General features: G+C 35.2%; 1 protein-coding gene across 1 annotated transcript in view; it reads right to left on the reverse strand.

Annotated features, from left to right (window-relative positions):
- Positions 1-20,582, reverse strand: part of LOC111155313 (piccolo presynaptic cytomatrix protein) — a 418,957-nt gene that overhangs the window by 139,226 nt on the left and 259,149 nt on the right. The window contains 1 exon segment of the mRNA XM_022515457.1: positions 1,696-3,883. Coding sequence (XP_022371165.1) covers positions 1,696-3,883 — 2,188 coding nt within the window.

The following is a 20,582-nucleotide window of genomic DNA, read 5'->3' on the forward strand; positions in this document are numbered from 1 at the left end:
TGTTCAATTATACCATAAACCTGTTAAATTTTTTGTTTTATCTTATTTTACCAATATGATTATTGAAGAATCTTTTGATTCCTCTGTAGCAATCGTTTTATATGTATAAAATGTGTGTAAAATGTGGATTGTGAAAAAAGTAAAGAAAGAAACTGTTTCCACATAATATCATAACTCTTGTTTAACCAGAAAGATTCAAATAATTGACTAAGAAAAAAATATACAAATAGAGTGTTTTGTTAATTGAATAATTATCAATAAAAATGGTCAATCCAATAGCCTGTAGAGAAGAAAATAAATTAGACAGGAACTAATCTGTTGGGATTTCTCTAAGAAAAGAAATCTGTCCACTTTCAGATTCAGTGACTTATTTTAATCCTACTCAAATCTAGATTTGAACTTCTAAATTCGTATTAGTGTCTACATATAGAAGTAGAAGAAAAATACTTTTCATGAACACATATTTTCCTGTGAATCCTCAGGGAAAATGTCACATTTAAAAGGGAGGGTGATCATGTTAGTTTAGTTCTCTGCAGTCTTCCAAGGAATGAAATAATATTTTAATTCAATAAGAAATATTTTATTTCCAAGACTCAAACCACATCTACATTCAAATATAAACCATCGGGGGAGGGAAAAAAAGAGGACCAAAAGCCATGAGTCCTCCTGGCATGGAGGACTCATACCTTACTGCTCCCCCTTGTCTTCACAATTATATTTAAAGTAGATAATTTTCTAAAATCCTATAGTTCTATATGATTAAACAACAACAAATTGTCATAAGCCAGTTTTTGGTTAAGGGATATACTTGCCTTAAATCATTTATTCAAAGAAAAACTAGCAAAACAATTTAGGATTAAAAAAAATGGGATGATGCCAAAAGCAAAGCCAAGGAAAAGCCTAAATGGGTACACCAACCAGGAGGGCTTCAGTTTGCTAAACTCACAAAAGCAGTAGGCAAATTTATTATTCTAAATCTAAAGAATATTTCCCATATACTGATATGATTATTTTTTCCTCAATATCATATTTAGCACTAAGCTTTCTCATACATAATGCAAAATGCACAAACTTGTCAATTACGGTATTCATGAGAGAAATAAAAATATTAATCCTTTATTTAAGGAGACTTATAAAATTCTACATTACACTAATATCAGGGATTTAGCCAAAGATTCTCAAAAAGAGAACATTCTGTGAATTAACGAACAATGATATCACAAAAATAACATAAGTAGTTTTCTATTACAAAGTCTAGCAGAATAGTACTTAATGGCTCTAAATATTAATAATTTCACAAACTGAAAGAAACTGACCAATATATTTAGAAATGCATTTTTTTAAAAAATAAAAGAAACATACAATGAAAAACTTTCCAACTATGGATTTAAAGGATGACCATATTTTATTGACATAATTACTTGATAATGGTTTTAGAAAAGTGGACACCAAACAAATCAAGCAAACAATCAAGAAACAACAATAAAAGAATAAACTAAAAAGAAATAAAGAAAAGCATGCTAGAAAATCTATACACAATATCAAATTTCCGTTTACAAGAAATAAAATTGAAGTAAACATGCAAAAGACGCACTAAGAAAAGTAGAATACATCCTTGAAGAAGGAAAATTAAACATGCAGAAAAATAAGAGTTTGAGTTTTGAGAGTAACAAGGTAGTTTGAGGCCCAATTTACCTTCGCTGTCTGACATGGCATGTTGGAAGTCATCCATGATGAACGCTATGTCACGGTCATAGCCTCGAGTTCGTGATTCTTCTCTCATATGTTGCTGAACTTCAGGCAATGAGTGACTTGATCCAAACTGATCCCTGGTATCCGCAGATATTGGTGGAAGGGGTCCAGCTGCAGCCCTGGCCATTCCCATTGGCTGGCCAACAGGACTGAGTGGACTTTCTTCTTCAGAATTTTGGGCCACAATTGGTATTCTTCCTCTGCTCTGGCTAATTGGTAAACTGGTCGGCTTAGTTCTGCCTGAAGGTGATGCATGACCGAAGGAAACATCTAGAGCTTCAGCCTCTTGAGCTTTCAGTCTTAGGGAAGAGCTGGAAGAATCTCTTTTAATTGATAAGTCAAGGCCATAGACAGAAGAAGGTCTGGAAGAAGGTCTGGATCTGCTGCCACTACTGTATGGCTTATCCGCTTCATCCTGCAAAGCCGACCTTAGGGTATTTCCTAACGTGCTCAGCCCTGTGCCAAGAGATGACCCCATAAATTTCTGTTGGTCTGTAATATTTTTTCTGAGGCCAAAAGTGATGTCATCTTGAAGAAGCCTTGCTCGGGAAGAAATGCCACCAATAGATGAAGTGCTAGAAGTCATATAGCTTGAATAATCAGGTTCAAGATCTCTACTTTCTTGAATGGGTGAAAATTTTGACATTTTAGGATCAATTAGTGATTTCTTATGCTTTGATTGTTTCTGATATAGTATGGCAGCTGGTAATTGTTTTGCTGCTTGTTTCTCAAGTGTGAGTCTGCTAATGCTGTACTTTTCAGATTTGGGAAAATGTCTATAACCCGTATCAGCATGGTAATAATGGGAAAGACCAGCAAGGTGATCTAAGCTCTCTGCTCCTCTACGGAATTCTTGTTTAATCTGATGTTTCAGAAGCTTTAATTCATAGGGATCTTCCATGGGGTCTTCCTCTGCTTTCACATAACTATGCAATCTCGAGGAAGTCTGTATAGGTGCTAGGAAATCTGTCACTTCTTGAGACCTACGTGTTTCAGTGGATCGAAGGAGACGATCTGTTTTTGACAGATCCTTTTCATGAAGGCTAAACGCAGTGCTTAATGCTGCTGTTCCTTTGGTAATCTCTCCAATGTCATCAATTAGGACATAATTTCGTGGAGTATGATGGTCAATATCTGCATAGAAAGAATCTGCAGATATGCTTGATATTGGACTGCTTGCCATGCTACTTCTTTCCTCTAATCCTATTCTCAAGTCTAAGCTATTGTACTTACTCCCAAGATGAGAAACAGCATAAGTATTATCAGTAGAAACAGGTGCTATCATCAGGGGTTGGTTGCGAATCACTTCATAGTTTGAAGTTATCTTGGGCTCCAAATACAACGTAGTTTGCCGTGGCTTTTGTTGTATCACCATCATCTGTGACGGTAACTGGTAAGAAGGTTGTGGGGCTGGTGTAGGTTGAGCTTGAGGTGTGAAGGACATTGTTGCCACAGCCTGAAATGTTGGTTGAGTCTGATAAGGTGAAACCTGCTGATGGTACAAAGTCTGTTGCTGAAAATGGGACTGTTGGGTGTATGGGGTAGGTGCTTGGGTAGGAAGAGCAGGGGATGAATATTGATATTGTGTATAAGGACTTGTAGGAGGAACTAGTTGAGATTCTGTTTGGGTTTGCGGTGGTATAAACTGGCTAAATTCAGTTTGGGGAGCAGTTCTCGGTCGTTCTATGCCATGCTGACTTTCTATTCGGGTTGGTCGGGTGCTGCTCACCTCACTGTCAGACATGTAATCCCGATCCTCAGCTACTCCCTGGAGGTAGGCTCGCTCTCTCTTTTCTCTCTCCTTTAATAATGCCTCCTTCCTCCTGTTAATTCCCATTTCCAGGTACCGTAACTTGGCATCGATCTCCTTTTCTTCCTCATCAAGTTCTGCTTGTTTCTTTCTCAGCTTTGCAGATTCCCTTTCTACAAGATCAAGCTCTCTGTCTATATCCTGGAGAATCTTGGCTCGTGCCATTGTGTTGGTTCTGCAGATCCTCCTCCTGGAAACTGTGCCCATTGTGCTGTACGTGGACTGAGTGCCTGTGGAGGTCTCCTCGGGGGGTGGGTTTGGCAGAGTTCTCTTAACTTTTTTCTGGGTGCCAGAGGGTGTCATGGTTTGAGAACCTTTTGTCTATAATTAAATACACAAAAAATAGAACTTTATTAAGAAGGGAAAAAAAGATTTAAAAACTCTGTAACTTACATTTTACATTAAAATGATTTCATGTATGTTTTAGCCATGACAACATAATAAAACAAAATTTTATATATTATTTCAAGTATTAGTCACAAATACCATTAACTGAAAAATAATTTTTCCTTTCTTGGTAAGTTGGTTATTTATTATTATAACTTCTGCAATATTAGAAGTGAATTTTGAAATCAAGCACAGAACTCATTGCTACACAGGCTTATATTTTAGTTAGATTCTTAAGAGAATGCTAGAAACTCATTTTTCATCCTGTTTAGTACACATAAAACTAATGTGTTCCCAGAGTATTGTGTTAGCTATCCATAATTTAAGTTATATTTGTTGAAGATCCACATTTACCATTGTTAAATTCAATTGTTTGCTTCTACCTTCTTATTCCCACTTCTCCCCCCAATCCCACCCAACAGTGGCTGTCATTCCTATTCCAATCATGAAATATTTTGAAAGAAAACCGTTAAATACCTAATGTCTTTTTTTCCAAAAAAAAAAAAAAAAAAAAAAAAAGAGCAAGAGAGAGAAATCCAACTAACTTTCTATTTAATATTTCATTATTTTCACGACCATTTGGGTCTTATACTTCTTTTCAATTTTATTATTCCTTATTAATTTTAGTTGTTCTTAATGTTTTAGCAACTTAAACATGAAGCAGAGGGAACTGACTATAATAAAAACCCACTGAAATACATTTTTTTAAAATCCGGTAAGGGATATCATTGATGAACTATCAGATATGTTAGGTTTCATTTGATTAGTCATAAACTTGCATTATAAGAATCACTGATTTTGACATTCAATTTTAGAATATCCAAAGACATGACAGATTATTTTCAATAACCTGATGTAAACAGACAGGCTTTCCTAACACACAGAAGACAGAGACCTAGACAAAATGCCAAGATGGAGGAATTCATCCCAAAAGAAAGAACAAGAAAAGGTCACAGCCAGGAATCTAATTAAAATTAAAACAGACACAAGTAATATACCTGATCTAGAATTTAAAACAACAATCATAAAAATACTAGCTGGACTTGTGAAAAGCACAGAAGATACCAGGGAGTTCCTCACCACAGAGATAAAAGACCTAAAAAACAGACCAAAGTAGAAAATGCAATAGCTGAGATTTAAAACAGACTGGATTTGTAATGACCACAAGGATGGAAGAAGCAGAGGAATGAGTAAGTGATATAAAAGGTAAAATTATGAAAAACAGTGAAGCTGAAAAAAGAGGGAAAGAAAAATATTAGATATATATATATTTTAGATATTATATATATTATATATAAATACATAGAAGTTATTAGATATATATTATATATATATATCTAAATATATAAATATAAATAAATATATAGATATATATATTATATATAAATATATATCAAAATATTAGAAAAATATAGAAGTAGGGAACTCAGTGACTTCATAAAGCATAACATTCTTATCATAGGAGGCCCAGAAGAAGAGAGGGAAAAGGGGGTAGAAGGTTATTTGAGAAAACTGCAGCTAAAAACTTCCCGAATCTGGGAAAGGAATCAGATATCCAAATTCAGGAGGCACAGAGAACTCCCATTAAAATTTTAAAAAGCAGGCCAACACCGACTTGTAGTAGTCAAATTTGCAAAATACAGAGATATAGAAAAAAATCCTAAAAGCAGCAAGACAAAAGAAGTCCCTTACTTACAAGGGAAGACAAATAAAGTTAGCAGCAGATCTCACCACAGAAATTTGGTAGTCCAGAAGAAAGTGGCATGATATATTCAATGGGCTTAATGGGAAAAATATGCAGCCAAGAATACTTTATCCAGCAAGGCCATCTCTCATTCAGAATAGAAAGAGAAAAAGACAGTTTCCCAGATGAACAAAAACTAAAGGAGTTTGTGACCACTAAACCTGTCTTGTAAGAAATATTAAAGGGGATTCTCTGAGTGGAAAGAAAGATCAAATGACAAAGACTAGAAAGGAACAAAGAAAATCTCCAGAATAGAGAAAAACAATAAAATGGCACTAAATTCTTAACTATGAATACTCTGAGTGTAAATGGATTAAATGTTCTAATCAAAAGACACAGGGTGTCAGAATGGACAAAAAATCAATACCCTTCTATATGCTGCCTACAAGACTCCTTTTCATCTTAAAGATACCTATAGATTGTAAGTCAGAGGATGAAGAAACACTTATACTAGTGGATGCCAAAAGAAAGCCAGAGTATTAATACTTATATCAGACAATCGAGATTTTAAATTAAAGACTGTAGGGATACTGGGGTGGCTCAGTCAGTTAAGCACGTGACTCTTGGTTTTGGCTCTCAGGGTTGTGGGGTCCAGCCCCACACCCGGCTCTGCACTCTGCATGGAGTCTGCTTGTCCCTCTCCCTCCTTCTCTGCACCTCTCCCTGCCCTCTCTCTCTCCCCCTTTCAAATAAATAAATAAAATCTTAAAAAAAATATATCTATATTTCTAAATATATAACAAAGAATGTAACAAGAGAGGAAGAAGGACACTTTATCACAACAAAGGAGTCTATCAAGAAGATCTAACAATTATAAATGTTTATGCCCCTAACTTGGGACCACTCAAATACATAAAACAATAACAAACATAAAGGAACCCATTGATAATAATACAATAATAGTAGGAGACTTTAACACCCCACTTACACCAGTGGATAGATCATTTAAGCTGGAAATCAACATGGAAACAGTGGCTTTGAATGACACACTGGACCAGATGACCTTAACAGATATATTCAGGACATTTCATCCTAAAGCAGCAGAATATACATTCTTTTTGAGTGCACATAGAACATTCTCCAGAATAGATTACAATAGGGTCACAAATCAGGCCTCAACAAGTATAAACAGAATGAGATCATACCATGCTTATTTTCTTTTTTTTTTTTTTTTTAGATTTTATTTTATTTTATTTGACAGATAGAGATCACAAGCAGGCAGAGAGGCAGGCAGAGAGAGAGAGAGGAGGAAGCAGGCTCCCTGCCAAGCAGAAAGCCCGATGCGGGGCTCCATCCCAGGATCCTGGGACCATGACCTGAGCCGAAGGCAGAGGCTTTAATCCACTGAGCCACCCAGGCGCCCCTCATACCATGCTTATTTTCTAAATACAGTGCTATGAAACTTGAAGGCAAGCACAAGAAAATATTTGGAAAGACTACAAATACATGGAGGTTAAAAAACATCCTACTAAACATCCTACTAAAGAATGAATGGACCAACCAGAAAATTAAAAAGAAGCTAAAAAACAGATGGAAACAAATGATAATGACAACATGAGAGTCTAAAACCTTTGGGATGCAAAGGTTCCCCTAAGAGGGAAATATATAAGAATATAAACCTACCTCAAGAAGTAAAAAAAAATACTCTATGTAGAAAATCTGAAAGATTCCACCAAAAAAATTACTAGAACTGATACACAGATTCAGTAAAGCTGCAGGATAAAAATCAATGTACAGAAATCTATTGAATTTCTATACACCAATAATGAAGCAGGAAAAAGAGAAAAGGAATCAATCCCATTTATAATTGCACTAAAAACCATTAGATACCTAGGAACAAACTAAAGGTTAATGGAGGGAGGTGAGTGGGGGGATGGGCAAAAGGGGTGATGGGTATTAAGGAGGGTGCTTGTTGTGAGAAGCACCGTGTATTATATGTAAGTGATGAATCACTAAATTCTACACCTGAAACCAATTTTACCATATACGTTAACTTGCTAGAATTTAAACAAAAACATGGAAAAAAAGAGCTACCTAGGAATAAACCCAACCAAAGAGGTAAAAGATCTATACTCTGAAAACTATAGAACATTTGTGAAAGAAAGTGAAGAGGACACAAAGAAATAGAAACACATTTCATGCTCATGGATTGCAAGAACAAATATTGTTAAAATGTCTTCAGTACCCATGGCAATGTTCACATTTTATGCAATCCCTATTAAAATATCACCAGCATTTTTCACAGAGCTAGAACAAACATTCCTAAAATTTGTATGTAACCATGAAAGATCCTGAAGAGCCAAGTAATCTTGAAAAAGAAAAGCAAAGTTGTAGGCATCACAATTCTGGACTTCAAGGTATATTACAAAGCTGTAGTGACCAAAACGTGTATGGTACTGACACAAAAACAGACACATAGATCAGTGAAACAGAGTACAGAACCCAGAAATGGATGCACAACTACCTGGTCAACTAATCTTCAACAAAGCAGTAAAGAATATCTAATGGAAAAAAGATAGTCTCTTCAACAAATGGTCTTGGGAAAACTGGACTGCAACATGCAAAAGAATGAAACTGGACCACTTTCTTACATCATATACAAAAATAAATTCAAAATGGATGAGAAACCTAAATGTGAGACAGGAAACCATCAAAATCCTAGAGGAGAACCTGGGAAAGTGACCTCTATGACATCAGCCATGGCAACTTCTTACTAGACACATCTCCTGAGATAAGGGAAACTAAAGTAAGAATGAACTACTGGGACTTCATCAAGATAAACCTCTGTGCAGCAAAGGAAACAATCAGTAAAACCTTTTAAAAGGCAACCATTGGAATGGGAGAAGATACTTGCAAATGAGTTATCTGATTAAGGGCATCCAAAATCTATAAATAACTTATCAAACTCAACACCTTAAAAACAAATAATCCAGTTAAGAAATGGGCAGAAGACGTGAATAGAAATTTTTTCAAAGAAGACATCCAAATGGCTAACAGGCACATGAAAAGATGCTCAGCATTACTCACCATCAGAGAAATACAAATCAAAACTATGATGAGATAGATATCACCTCACATCTGTCAGAATGATTAAAATTAACAACACAGGAAACAACAGATTCTGGCAAGGACACAGGAAAAGGAGAACCCTCTCCCATTGTTGGTGGGAATGCAAACTGGTGCAGCTACTCTAGAAAACAGTATGGAGGTTCCCTAAAAGTGAAAAATAGTATTACCTTATGACCCAGCAATTGCACTATTAGGAATTTATCCAAAGGATACAAAAATACTAATTCAAAGGGGCACATGTACCTCAATGTTTATAGCAGCACTATCAACAACAGCCAAATTATGGGAACGGCCCAAATGTCCATTGACTGATGAATGGAAAAACAAGTAAACAAATTGTGGTATGTATGTACGTATGTATGTGTTTGTGTATATATATATATTATATATATATATAATGGACTGAGTAATAACATATATATATAAAATGGACTGAGAAATAACTCAGTCATCAAAAAGGATGAAACCTGGCCATTTGCAAAGACATAAATGGAGCTTGAGTGAAATAAGATAGTCAAAGAAAGAAAAGTAACACATGATTTCACTCACATGTGGAATTTAAGAAACAAAACAGAAGAACATAAGGGAAAAAAAGAGAGAGGCAAACCAGGAAAAAGACTCTTAGCTATAGAGAACCAACTAGGAGTTGTTGGAGGGGAAGTGGGTGGGGGACGGGCTAAATGGGTAATGGTTATTAAGGAGGGCACTTGTGATGAGCACTGGGTATTGTCTGTAAGTGATGAATCACTAAATTCTGCTCCTGAAACTAATATTACACTAATGTTAAGTGGCATTTTTAAAAAACAGTTGAAACAAATAAACAAAAATAAACTGATATAAACAAAATTACCCAAACATTTAATAGCATATTCACAACTAGCTTCCAGGTCTTCTGCATATTCTTTACAAAAAGCCCTTTTCTCTTCTTCTTAATAATAAAACAAAGACCTTTCCTCCCCTTTTCCCAGTTACTAAATATTAAGAGCAGAAAAATAATAGAAAGTATGTGAGACTTATTTCTAATTAGATCATATTGTCTATGATCCTTTGTTTTCAGTTTTTTTTAATTCCTTCAAAATTCATTTCCTTAGTGTCTTTATATGTTTTGTGTTAGAATTCTTCTACTACCTTTATTTAAATTAACAGATGTACACAACAATACATAACAAATATAACACAGTTGTTCAATTTGATCTTCATAACAACCCTATGACTTAATTGTTAGTATTAAATAAATGAAAAGAATTGCAAGTGAGAGAGAATAAGTAACATGCTTAACAGTTGCTTTTGGAGTTCCAATTCCCCATATTCCTTGAGATTTTCCTGTGAGTAAGGACAAGCCACAATTTCAGAATCACTCTACCATATTTCCCTGACTCATAAGATTTACTCATTGTGAATTTGCAGTCAACTATTTTAAATTTCAGAAATGAACATAAACCTTGATCATCAGGATATGGCTTCTGATTATGAAACGGGTACACATATTTGTTAAGGAATGAATGATGGAATAAATGGATAACATAAGAACTTAAAATTATTTTTAGTTTTAGAATCAAGAACTGAAATCCTCAGAATTCAATGAGTGGAATGAGAGTATATATGTAATCTTATAAAAAATAAAACGATGAGGAACTGTATTAGTTCTTATTATTCACTGCTCATACACATAATTTTTTTCCTAATTTACCTTTCATAGTTTATAATTTTTACTTGAGAGAACAGGCTTAGTCTAACTCAACTTTTTTTTTCTTTTTTCTTCCTTCTTTCCTTTTCTTTTCTTCCTCTTCCCTTCCCTTTTCTCTCTTTCCCTCCCTCCTTCCCTTCCTTTCTTCCTTTTTATAAAGTCTTGGGCTAAAGAAGTATACTAGGTATTGGGGATTTCTAATTACCATGCAGGGCAAATATTTAACCATCCATGACTTGTGTTTATTAATATTTTGTGTGTCACGGATATGAGTCACAGAAGCAAGAGGCAAAACTGGTTGGAAGCTGGTAGATACTTCCTAAGTTAACCTAGGTCACCACTCAGTCTCCACAAACCTAAATAGCTTTGCTGTTCTTTGATTGGTAACAAAAAAGCTTTAACTCTGACAATAGAAAGAGTCACAAAGTTGGAGACTTGTCAAGGTTTCAGCCATATTCCTCCTGACTGAGAGAAAGTGTGGCACAGTGATTGAAAGCTTAAATCTCTCAGGGCAGAAACTCAAGTTTCAATCCCAGCTCTGCTGTTCTACTAGCTGTGAGACTAGTAGCTTCAACTCCCTGAGGCTGTTTTCTTACATGAAAAAGGAGGTTAGTATTTTTTTCCCCAATATTATTGGTTTGTCTAAGGAATAAATCAGTTAAAACAAGTAAAGAATCTAGATTAGTTATTATCCCCGAGGGCAGAAAGAAATATACTACAGAATTTGAAATGATGTCTAGCCAACTTATAATTTAAAAAGAGCTGATTTTCAAGACCATAAATAACTTCTAACCTGGTTATTTAATTCTAATCCAATCAATATATTGTAAAACAAGAGTAAAGAATCCCCACAGAATCAAAATAATATAATTGCTTAGAAAAAAAAAAAATGCTTAGAAGAAGATATGTATAAAAGAAAGCTTATCCTGATTAACGATGATGTAAGTTGCAGGCCATGATTAGAGATGATGATGAAAATGCAGAAAAGTCTTGGCATTTAATAAGATTTTCCTTGATGACTAGCTTGGCAAAAGTTGTTTTTAGACAGATCCGGTGCCCTTAATTTGAAAAAAAAAAATTGTACTGCATATATAAATTTAAAATATTTTAAAATAGCTGTGCAAAGAGTGAAGCAAGGGAAAGGAACAGTAAGTCCTAACAATAGAATGGAGGTTAAAGAGGGACTGGAAGAATAGCTAATTTCCATTGTAGTACCTAGGAAGTAATTGTGATCAGAGGCAAATAAACTCCAGGATAAGTTTTCTTGTCCAAAGTTATTTTAAACAACATTTTTCTAAGGAGAGTCAACTTATAACATGCATCTTATATAGCAAAGGAAAGGAATTTTTCTCTTTCTGAGGTGTCAGGGCTATTAATAAAAACAGCTAAGGTATATGAACACACTACCCCAAAGTCTTTAAATATATGCATGTGGATTATCTCCTTGTCAAAATAATCTAGGCTCAATCTAAAGATGAGTAAAGGAGGAAACCTATTTTTTTTTTCAAAAAGCTGAACTTAGATCCTAGACCAAAATTATTCATTGATTGCTATAAATAATAAATGGAGCAAAATACAGCTTACTAATTTATTTCAGGAGTTGCTAAGTCTAATTCTAAAATGCATTGTTTTAGCTACTAAAGGCACAGAACTAAGAGGCATGAGATAAAATAAACTCAATCAAACCTCATTCTCAAAGAACTTGTAAATTCGGAATATCATTTAGGATGCTGTATGAAGAAACTACTTGTTTTTTGCTAAACAGCTTTTGTTGTCAATATCAGAGATACACTTCTAAACCACAGTACCACTAAAGAGACATAGGAACATATTTTTATTTCATAAATGTCAAAATCATGATAATATCTTGAGTTTTTAAGCTTACTCTTTTAGTTGAGCAGGAAAAGTTCTGATAAAGGCCCTTTACTTTCAAATAATGGGGATGTGGATTCACTTCCAAACAGTATAATTCCACATAGATTTACTGATGAATAAGTTACTTTCATACAAATATAATTTTCTAGAGAAAGCACAACCTCTTAAAAGATCATCTATATAACAAGTCAGCTGGTAAATTAGAAGAGCACTTGAACAGAGTATATTGAGGTCCAAAATAAAAAGGGCTTACCTTAAGACTGGGGAAGGAAAGATGGATTAGGACAATAACAAAGTCTGGGTCTTTATTTATTTGTTTGAGAAAGAGACTGACAGAGAGAGAGAGAGCATGCAGGGTTGGAGGAGAGGAGCAGAGAGGGATGTGCTGACTCTGCGATGAGCACAGAGCCTTACGCCAGGCACGATCCCCCAATCCTGAGATCATGTCCTGAGTCGAGGTGAAGAGTCAGACGCTTAACCGACAGAGCCAACCAGGCACCCCTTATTTAATTATTGTTTTAAAGATTTTCAGGAAGCCTGGATCTTGAAGAATGGATGGGACTTAAACAGGAGAGTAATGGGTATGTGGAGGGAACAGTATGAAACATACATTTTCCAAGAAACACCAAGGATTATCTGGTTGCACTTTGGCCTGGTGATGTGTTAATACCTGTGAAAAGGAAACACATCCAGCGAGTGTTCTGTGCAAACAGAAAGAGGAAAATGGAAGAGCAAATAAAATTTGTGTGTTTGTGTGTGTGTGAATATATATTCATATATATACGTATAAACACCTTGAAACGCTGTATCTATATTAAAATCTCCACTCCTCCATTTTTTTTCTTTCTTTTTCCTTCTTTCTCTTTTTCTCTTCTTCCTTCCTGATGGAAAAGGCAATCCTGGTAATTACATACTGGTCAAATTAACTCCAATTATCAAACATCCCAGGACAAATCATGAAACTGTAAATGTGCCAGCATTAGCAATGACTTGTAACGCAGTGTACTGGGTAGCAATCGGTGTGGCTTTGTCAAAGACAAAACCGTGACAATCTAATGTAATTTCCTTCAATGATAATGTCACAGAGAATGTAGATAACACAGAAATGACAGATACAATCAGAGCTTCAGCAAAGCATTTCATGTTGCTCCATGACCAATGTAGTTTTGGCCACAAGTATAGAAATAAGGCAAATAATTTGTCAGATCTGCAATGTAAACCATGGTCCGGCATCAATGCGAGTAATCAATCAAGGTTTCTCAACCTTGGCACTGATGATATTTTTGACCACATGACTTTATGTTGGGGTGGGCTGTTTTGTGCCATGCAGGGTTTACTTAGCAACTCTGGCCTCTACCCACTAGAAACCATCAGCACATCCTCCCCTAGCCATGTCAATCAAAAATGTCACTCAGCACTGTCAAATGTGTCAGACAGAGAGAGAAGAAAACAGTTACATATTGAAAAAAACACTGGTGGAGCACGATATACAAGATGTCTCAGAAAGAGATCACTGATCTCTTATTACTCAATATACCAATTGAAGAGAATGTTAGTATTTCTATATCATAATGCCTCAGTCTGATAGAAAATGCAAGCTTCTTGAAGGAACAAGGATTTGAATGGTGTCTTGAGTAAGAAAACTCTTGGGATAAAGAGCAAAAGAAAGACATTCTAGGCTGTGGTAGGAATCTGAGTCAATCAGTAAGCATAGAAATATATTAGATTATTTTGCTTTGTTAGACATTTTATAATCCTAAAATTAATCACTTTATTAGAGAAAATAATTCTTACTTTCTGGATTAATATGAATTAATATTAAAAAAATAATAAACCAGGTTTTAAAAAATAGTTCTATTAAATAACAGGGAGAAAAAAAAAACAGGTGCCTACAACTATGAGAATATGCCAACTCAGGGCAGAAAATTAATCTTTTTTTTTAAAGATTTTATTTATTTATTTGACAGACAGAGATCACAAGTAGGCAGAGAAGCAGGCAGAGAGAGAGAGAAAGGGGGGAAGCAGGCTCCCTGCTGAGTAGAGAGTCTGATGCTGGGCTTGATCCCAGGTCCCTGGGATCATGACCTGAGCCGAAGGTAGAGGCTTTAACCCACTGATCCACCCAGGCATTCCTAATCTTTCTATCCCATAAGAAATTTGTGAAATTTTCCACGGCTTCAGTAACTAGGGAAAAGTCAGAGGTATGGAACTGCTAATCTAAATCAAAAATCATGTAATGTAGTCCTTTTTAAAACGTCGCCTGATGGGCACCCGGGTGGCTCAGTCAGTTAAATGTCTGCTTTTGGCTCAGGTCATGATTCTGGGGTCCTGGGATCAAGTTCCATGCTGGGCTCCCTGCTCGGTGGGGAGTCTGTTTCTCCCTTTACCCCTCCCCTCTGCTCGTGCTTTCTCTCTCTCATACTCTTAAATAAATCAACAAAATTTAAAAAAAAGTTAAAAATAAAAAGTTCCCTGTTCTTCTAAGTTCAAAAGAACCAATGATATAATTTAAAGAGAAATTAATTAATTAACAAATAATTAATAATTAATTAACAATTAATTAATTATATAGTGTAAGAAATTAAATACCAGAATCACTATGAGAGAGAACCTAGATAGCTAAGTTCAGTTTCAAAATCAGGAAATTCTTGCCATCTTAGAGAACAGTTTAAGAAAAAAGAACAGCAACAACAAAAAACAAAAAACAAAAACACCTTTCTAACAGCTTGGTGTAAATTACAAAAAAAAAAAAAGTTGAGGACATGTTTTGGAAAAAGAGATAATCCCATAATGTGCACTTTACTAAATACTGGGGTTGTAATGATGAGTCTGAGGTGCTACCTGCCCTTTAACTGTGTAGTATAATCTGCAGAAATGGAGATTACAAACTGCTCTCAGCGTCATTTGTCCCACCCTAACTGAACTCTCTTCATCCAGGCCTGGATATACTATGAATGTGAGGGTAAGTCTTACCTTAAAAAAATAATACTTATACAGACTACTCTGCCTTCTGACTTTATTTACTTCTGCCTGTTCCTGCCCATTTGTTCTTCTGAGGGTATAAATACCATCATTAAAGAGCTATGCTTTTTAAGCATGAGGATGGTATATGAAATGTCCAGGTTTCCCCCCCCCCCCTGTAAATAAGACATCTTTTAAAAATACATGAGGATAAGTTAGCATATGCCTTTAACTTTGGGAAGTTGGGGTAGAGGATAAGGATGAGGCTCTAAGGCAAACAGAAGGCTACAAGTTAGGAAACAGTTTATCCACCCTTCCTTACAAATGGATTGGAAGCAGAGTTTTTCACTCTGAAATGTCAAGGAAAACTTTAATTCCTCCAAAGGGTCTCCCCCTCCAATATCAACAGTTTCCAGTTAGGAGACACAATAGTTGAAAACAAAAATACTCAACATTCTGTCCTAAGCATTATCTCATTTATAAAGCATCCCCAAATAGGCCCATTATTTACCATGGTCCCTCCATCCCACCCCACCCCCAGAGAACACTAAAACATACAAAATGTTTAGGGCAATGGCTCAAGAATTTCAACTTCTTGAAGATGTACAAGAAAGATAAAAGCTAACAGATGAGTAACTTGTGAAAAATAAAATTATAAATAATATCACTCATGGGCAAATACTTTAAAAACTGATAAAATATTTAAATCCCATTAGGCATTGCCATAGGGCACAAGGCCTGGCACATAAAAAATCAAGCCATCACATTTCTTCTACTGGAGTGCTGTGAAATAAACTATTAATAGTTTACTTATTAAACTATTAACTAATAGTTAATACTATTAGTAAACTAATACTAAATACTAATAGTACATACTAATAGTAAAAATATTAATAGTAAACTATTAACTTATACTTAATAGTACTTAATAGTAAACTATTAACTTATAGTTTACTACTTCAATGAATCAAAATTCTAAATAGGTAGTAGCACTACTGCTATGAGACTTTCATTGAATTATAGAAAACTTATAGGCATCCTTATCAATAAATAGTTGCATCTCCACTGCCACAGGGGAAAATTTACCATTTGTAAATGTAAATGAAACTGTCTTTAAAAAGTAGTTCTCTCCTAATTGTTCTAACATTCTAATAACAAGGAAAAAAGGGGAGAACCTCAACTACAGGACTGTATCAATAGGAGAATAAGAACAAACTAACAGAACATAATTACAGTCATATGCCTACAAGTTGTTTGTCAATCTAGTAGTAGGGGCAAAAATGTTTTCTGCTTCTATTGTGAAAACGGCCCTCAATATTTCATCAGCCATCTTTAAGCTTCTCCTTAATGTGCCTCTTGTCCCACTTTGTTTTGTTTTCTTGCTGAAAGTCATTGCTCTTGGGCTGAGTGGCCATGCAGAAAACCAGTTTCTACCTCACTGGACAGAAGCATTAGAGATGTCAGTCTGTGTAACACTTACTGTCTTATATTCTCTGCAATGTCCCAGGGAGATTAATTTTTCTTTCCTAAGATCTGTCTAGAGTATTTTTCAAAGCCCTCTTAAAAGTTTTTTAGGGTCTGCATGTTTGTATGCATATGTATTTGTCCTCTCTCCTCTCCCTTCCTTCCTCCCTCCCTCTTTACCTTCCTCCTTTCTTTTTTTTCCAACATTAAATCAGATGTATTCCAGTGAACAGAACCAAAGTCTATTTTATTCATATAGTCCTTTGATATAGTTCAGTATAGTGGTCCCTATACCTAGAGTTTGAGAAGGATACTCATATTGTCACAAATCTCCTCAGAAGAGTGTTTTAGTGTAAGTTTTATCTGAAACTTACTAGAGTCAAATGACAGATTTAGGATCACAAGAAAGTTAGGACGGGTTATATACTGACTTTGGGGTATTCATCTATCATTCTTAATATTTATATCATAAACCCCTCTCTTCTACACAGTAACTAGTATTCCCTTTAGCAACCTGTTTACTATTATTCTGTCACTAAGAGGTGCTCGTTGTTTTCTAGAATCATCTGCATATATACTCAGGTTTTACATTTACAGACTTTATCTACCTAGAGTTTTACTGTTCCATAAAGGGGCAATGAAAACCATTTTCTAAGGAGTTTATTTACTCCAAGCTACCTCTGAGAGACCATATTAGCATGTGAATCCTTTTTCTCTCCTGCCAAGTCCTCTAATGAAATTATATGTCACCCAAATCATCTTGTCTGGATTTTAAAGATCTAGTGAAGACTCACCTTCCCATCTTGTTATTCTTTCTTCTCATTATCGTCTCCCAAAGTGCACAGTAGCGAGACTGCTTGAGGCTTCGCTACTTTTCCCCGCACCGCATCTTTATACACGCCAATTCATATTTCTCTTACACTAACATATTCTTTCAATATATTAAATCACAAGTATATATTTATCAAATTTCTGATACATCTTCCTTAGAAACTATTATTAATTCCAGGTTTCAGATACTTTTAACTAGAGACAGTATATTATTTGGCCAAACTTGCATCACTAGTAAGGGGCAGAGCTGGGACTTAACTCCATGTTTGCCTCATGCCAATACTCAAGATTAAGTAGAAGTAATCTATTTAAAATTCAAAATACTTTATCTATTTTTAAAGTTTTTTTTTTTTATTTATTTGAGGGAGAAAGAGAGAGCAGGAGCAGGGTGAGGGGGAAGGGTAAAGGGAGAGGGACAGACAAGGAGACTCCCACTGAGCAGGGAGCCCGACACAGGGCTTGCTCCCAGGACCCCAGGATCATGACCTGGGTCAAAGGCAGATGCTTAACCGACTAAGCCACCTAGGTGTCCCCAAATTCAAAATATTTAAGGAATTAATCTACAATGCAGATTTCTACCTTAGCAAATATGATAAATAATGAACATGTCTTAACAAAGTATGCTCATATCTGATACACCAAATCAATAATACATTTAAAAGTTTGGAGGAAGCAAACATTATAAAAATGAGAAGAGAGTAAACAAAATTAGCTACCAATCTGAAATTTACTTTCAGTTTTCTTGAAACTTGATACTCACCTGATATTTTTCAAACTATCAACTGTCACTCTCTAAACAGTGTATTTCCTAAATTTTTAGAAAATGTGTTCAAGAAATTATTATTTTGTGAAATGAACAGGAGCTTTTTTGGAGAAGTCTAACGTGAAGTATATACTTTGATTATTTGGGATTGCTGAATTCTGATTTTTGGTCCTCTGCCCATCTATTCAACAAACATTTACTAATTCTGTATTAGGTGTCTTAGTCTGTGCCAGGCCATGGTAACCTGAGAATGAATGATGCTGGTGTCATTTCAACCTTGAAGCAGCTTTCAGAACTTAGAGAAATAATAGAGACATTTCACCAAGCACTGTGATTTGATATGATTTTATAATAAAAGCTTACAGTGGTTCTTAGAAAGTGTAGAGAAAGCAGCTTGTATCTCATACAACTCTTTCTCTCTGTACATAGAGCCTCTGAGGAGACACCTTGTATTAGTGTTTCTAGATGCTAAGAAGGAAGGGCACCTGGCTGGCTCAGTTGGTATAGCATCTGACTCCTGATTTCGGGGTCAGGAGTTCAAGCCCCACATTGGATGTGGAGCCTACTTAAAAAGAAATTAAATAAAAAATAAAAATGCTAGGAAGGAAACTGCCTATAGAGGAATAAACTATTGGCAGCAGGACCCATGTGAAGAGCATAAAAACATGGTTACACCTACAAAGCCTAGCGTATAGTGTTAAAGCATATATACATACATATATATGGAAGGAATAAATATACACATATATACGGATACATAGTATCTGGAGGGGAAGCTACAGAATGATGTATCAGACCATGGAGAGCCTTGAATGTCATGTTTGGAATTCATTATGTAGGCAAGGAGAGCCTAAGTACAGATATAACACCATAATACGTATTTATTAGGAGACAGTTTTGGCAGAAGTTTACTATTACCAATAGTATAAAAGAGCTTAAAGTCAAATTCTGGTTTCTGTGGTGGACAATGTCTTCCCTCCAAAACCACTACCTTGGTCTCTGACTTCCAGTCTAGTTTGTTTTCCAAATATACTAGGATAATACCTTTGTGAAGCTACAGTTACTAGGTTCTGGGCTCTTTATGTCATGATGCTTCAAGTTTAAGGATGATCTAACAAGTCTTTTGGCTCCTTTTATAATACCATTACAGAGTTTCAATGTAAAGGTGTTCATAATGTATTTAATTATGCAATGTTTTTGATGTGTTCTCATGAGAAATACACTCTCCTAGGTTCTTAGGGTGGATGGGAAGATGGTAAAAATCAAAACCATATGGAATATTTAGAGTTAGAAGAGAAGAAAAACAGAAGGTATGATTACAGAGAAAGGGATGGATATAGAAAAATTCAATGTCTGGAAGGGGAGAAAGAATAGTTTGGAACATTATAGAGAAGTTACTAAAAATAAGGTCATGACAAGAGCACTGGATATGGCAACTGAAACATTACTGGTTTTTATCCATGAAACGCTATTTTCAAAAAATTCTCTGCTTTTTATATTCATTATATTTGTGTGTACACATATATTTGTATATATTTATGTGACAAAATATAGCTACCCATATTCTGTTAAACAAAAAACATTTGTTTTGAAAACATTTGTTTTTCCACAGACAACATATACTTTACCGTGTAAGATTTGTGTTTTAAAGAACAACATATGTTAAAATTATTAGTATGTACCTCCTGTAGAACTTAAAGGCATTTTAAGGCTTTGTCAGTTCCATATTATTTCTAACACTTACCTGTACCTTTCCTTACATTTTTACTTCTGAATCCAAGTCTTCTGCATTAGTTTGGGACACCATTCATTCTGCTAATATCTGTAGAGCAGCTACTACTGTATTATTCAATATTTAACCTTGGGAAAATAGCAATGAATATGAGCCATACAGCCTTTCTCTTATGAGAGAGAAATACAGGCATTATGTGCAAAATATTAATTATAAATATGCTATATCTTATGAAATGTGAGCTGTCAGAGAGGATACTGCACATATACATGTCTAGAGTCAAGGGAGAATGGGGGATATTCCTTAGACTAAAGTGGTCTGGTGCACAGACAGCAACAGAGAGGATGGCATCAGATGGGTCTAGAAAGGTGGGCAAGTCCCTGCGAGCCACACTGATGATATCTAAATGCAACGTAATTTCAATGAAAATCTATTGCACGGATGAGTGGACCAACAAAACATACACATAAAAAGCTCTACCTGACTTCAGTGCAGAATGAGTAAGAT

The sequence above is a fragment of the Enhydra lutris genome, unplaced genomic scaffold (assembly GCF_002288905.1).
Source record: "Enhydra lutris kenyoni isolate GAN:26980312 unplaced genomic scaffold, ASM228890v2 scaffoldscaffold40, whole genome shotgun sequence".
Classification (NCBI taxonomy): domain Eukaryota; kingdom Metazoa; phylum Chordata; class Mammalia; order Carnivora; family Mustelidae; genus Enhydra; species Enhydra lutris.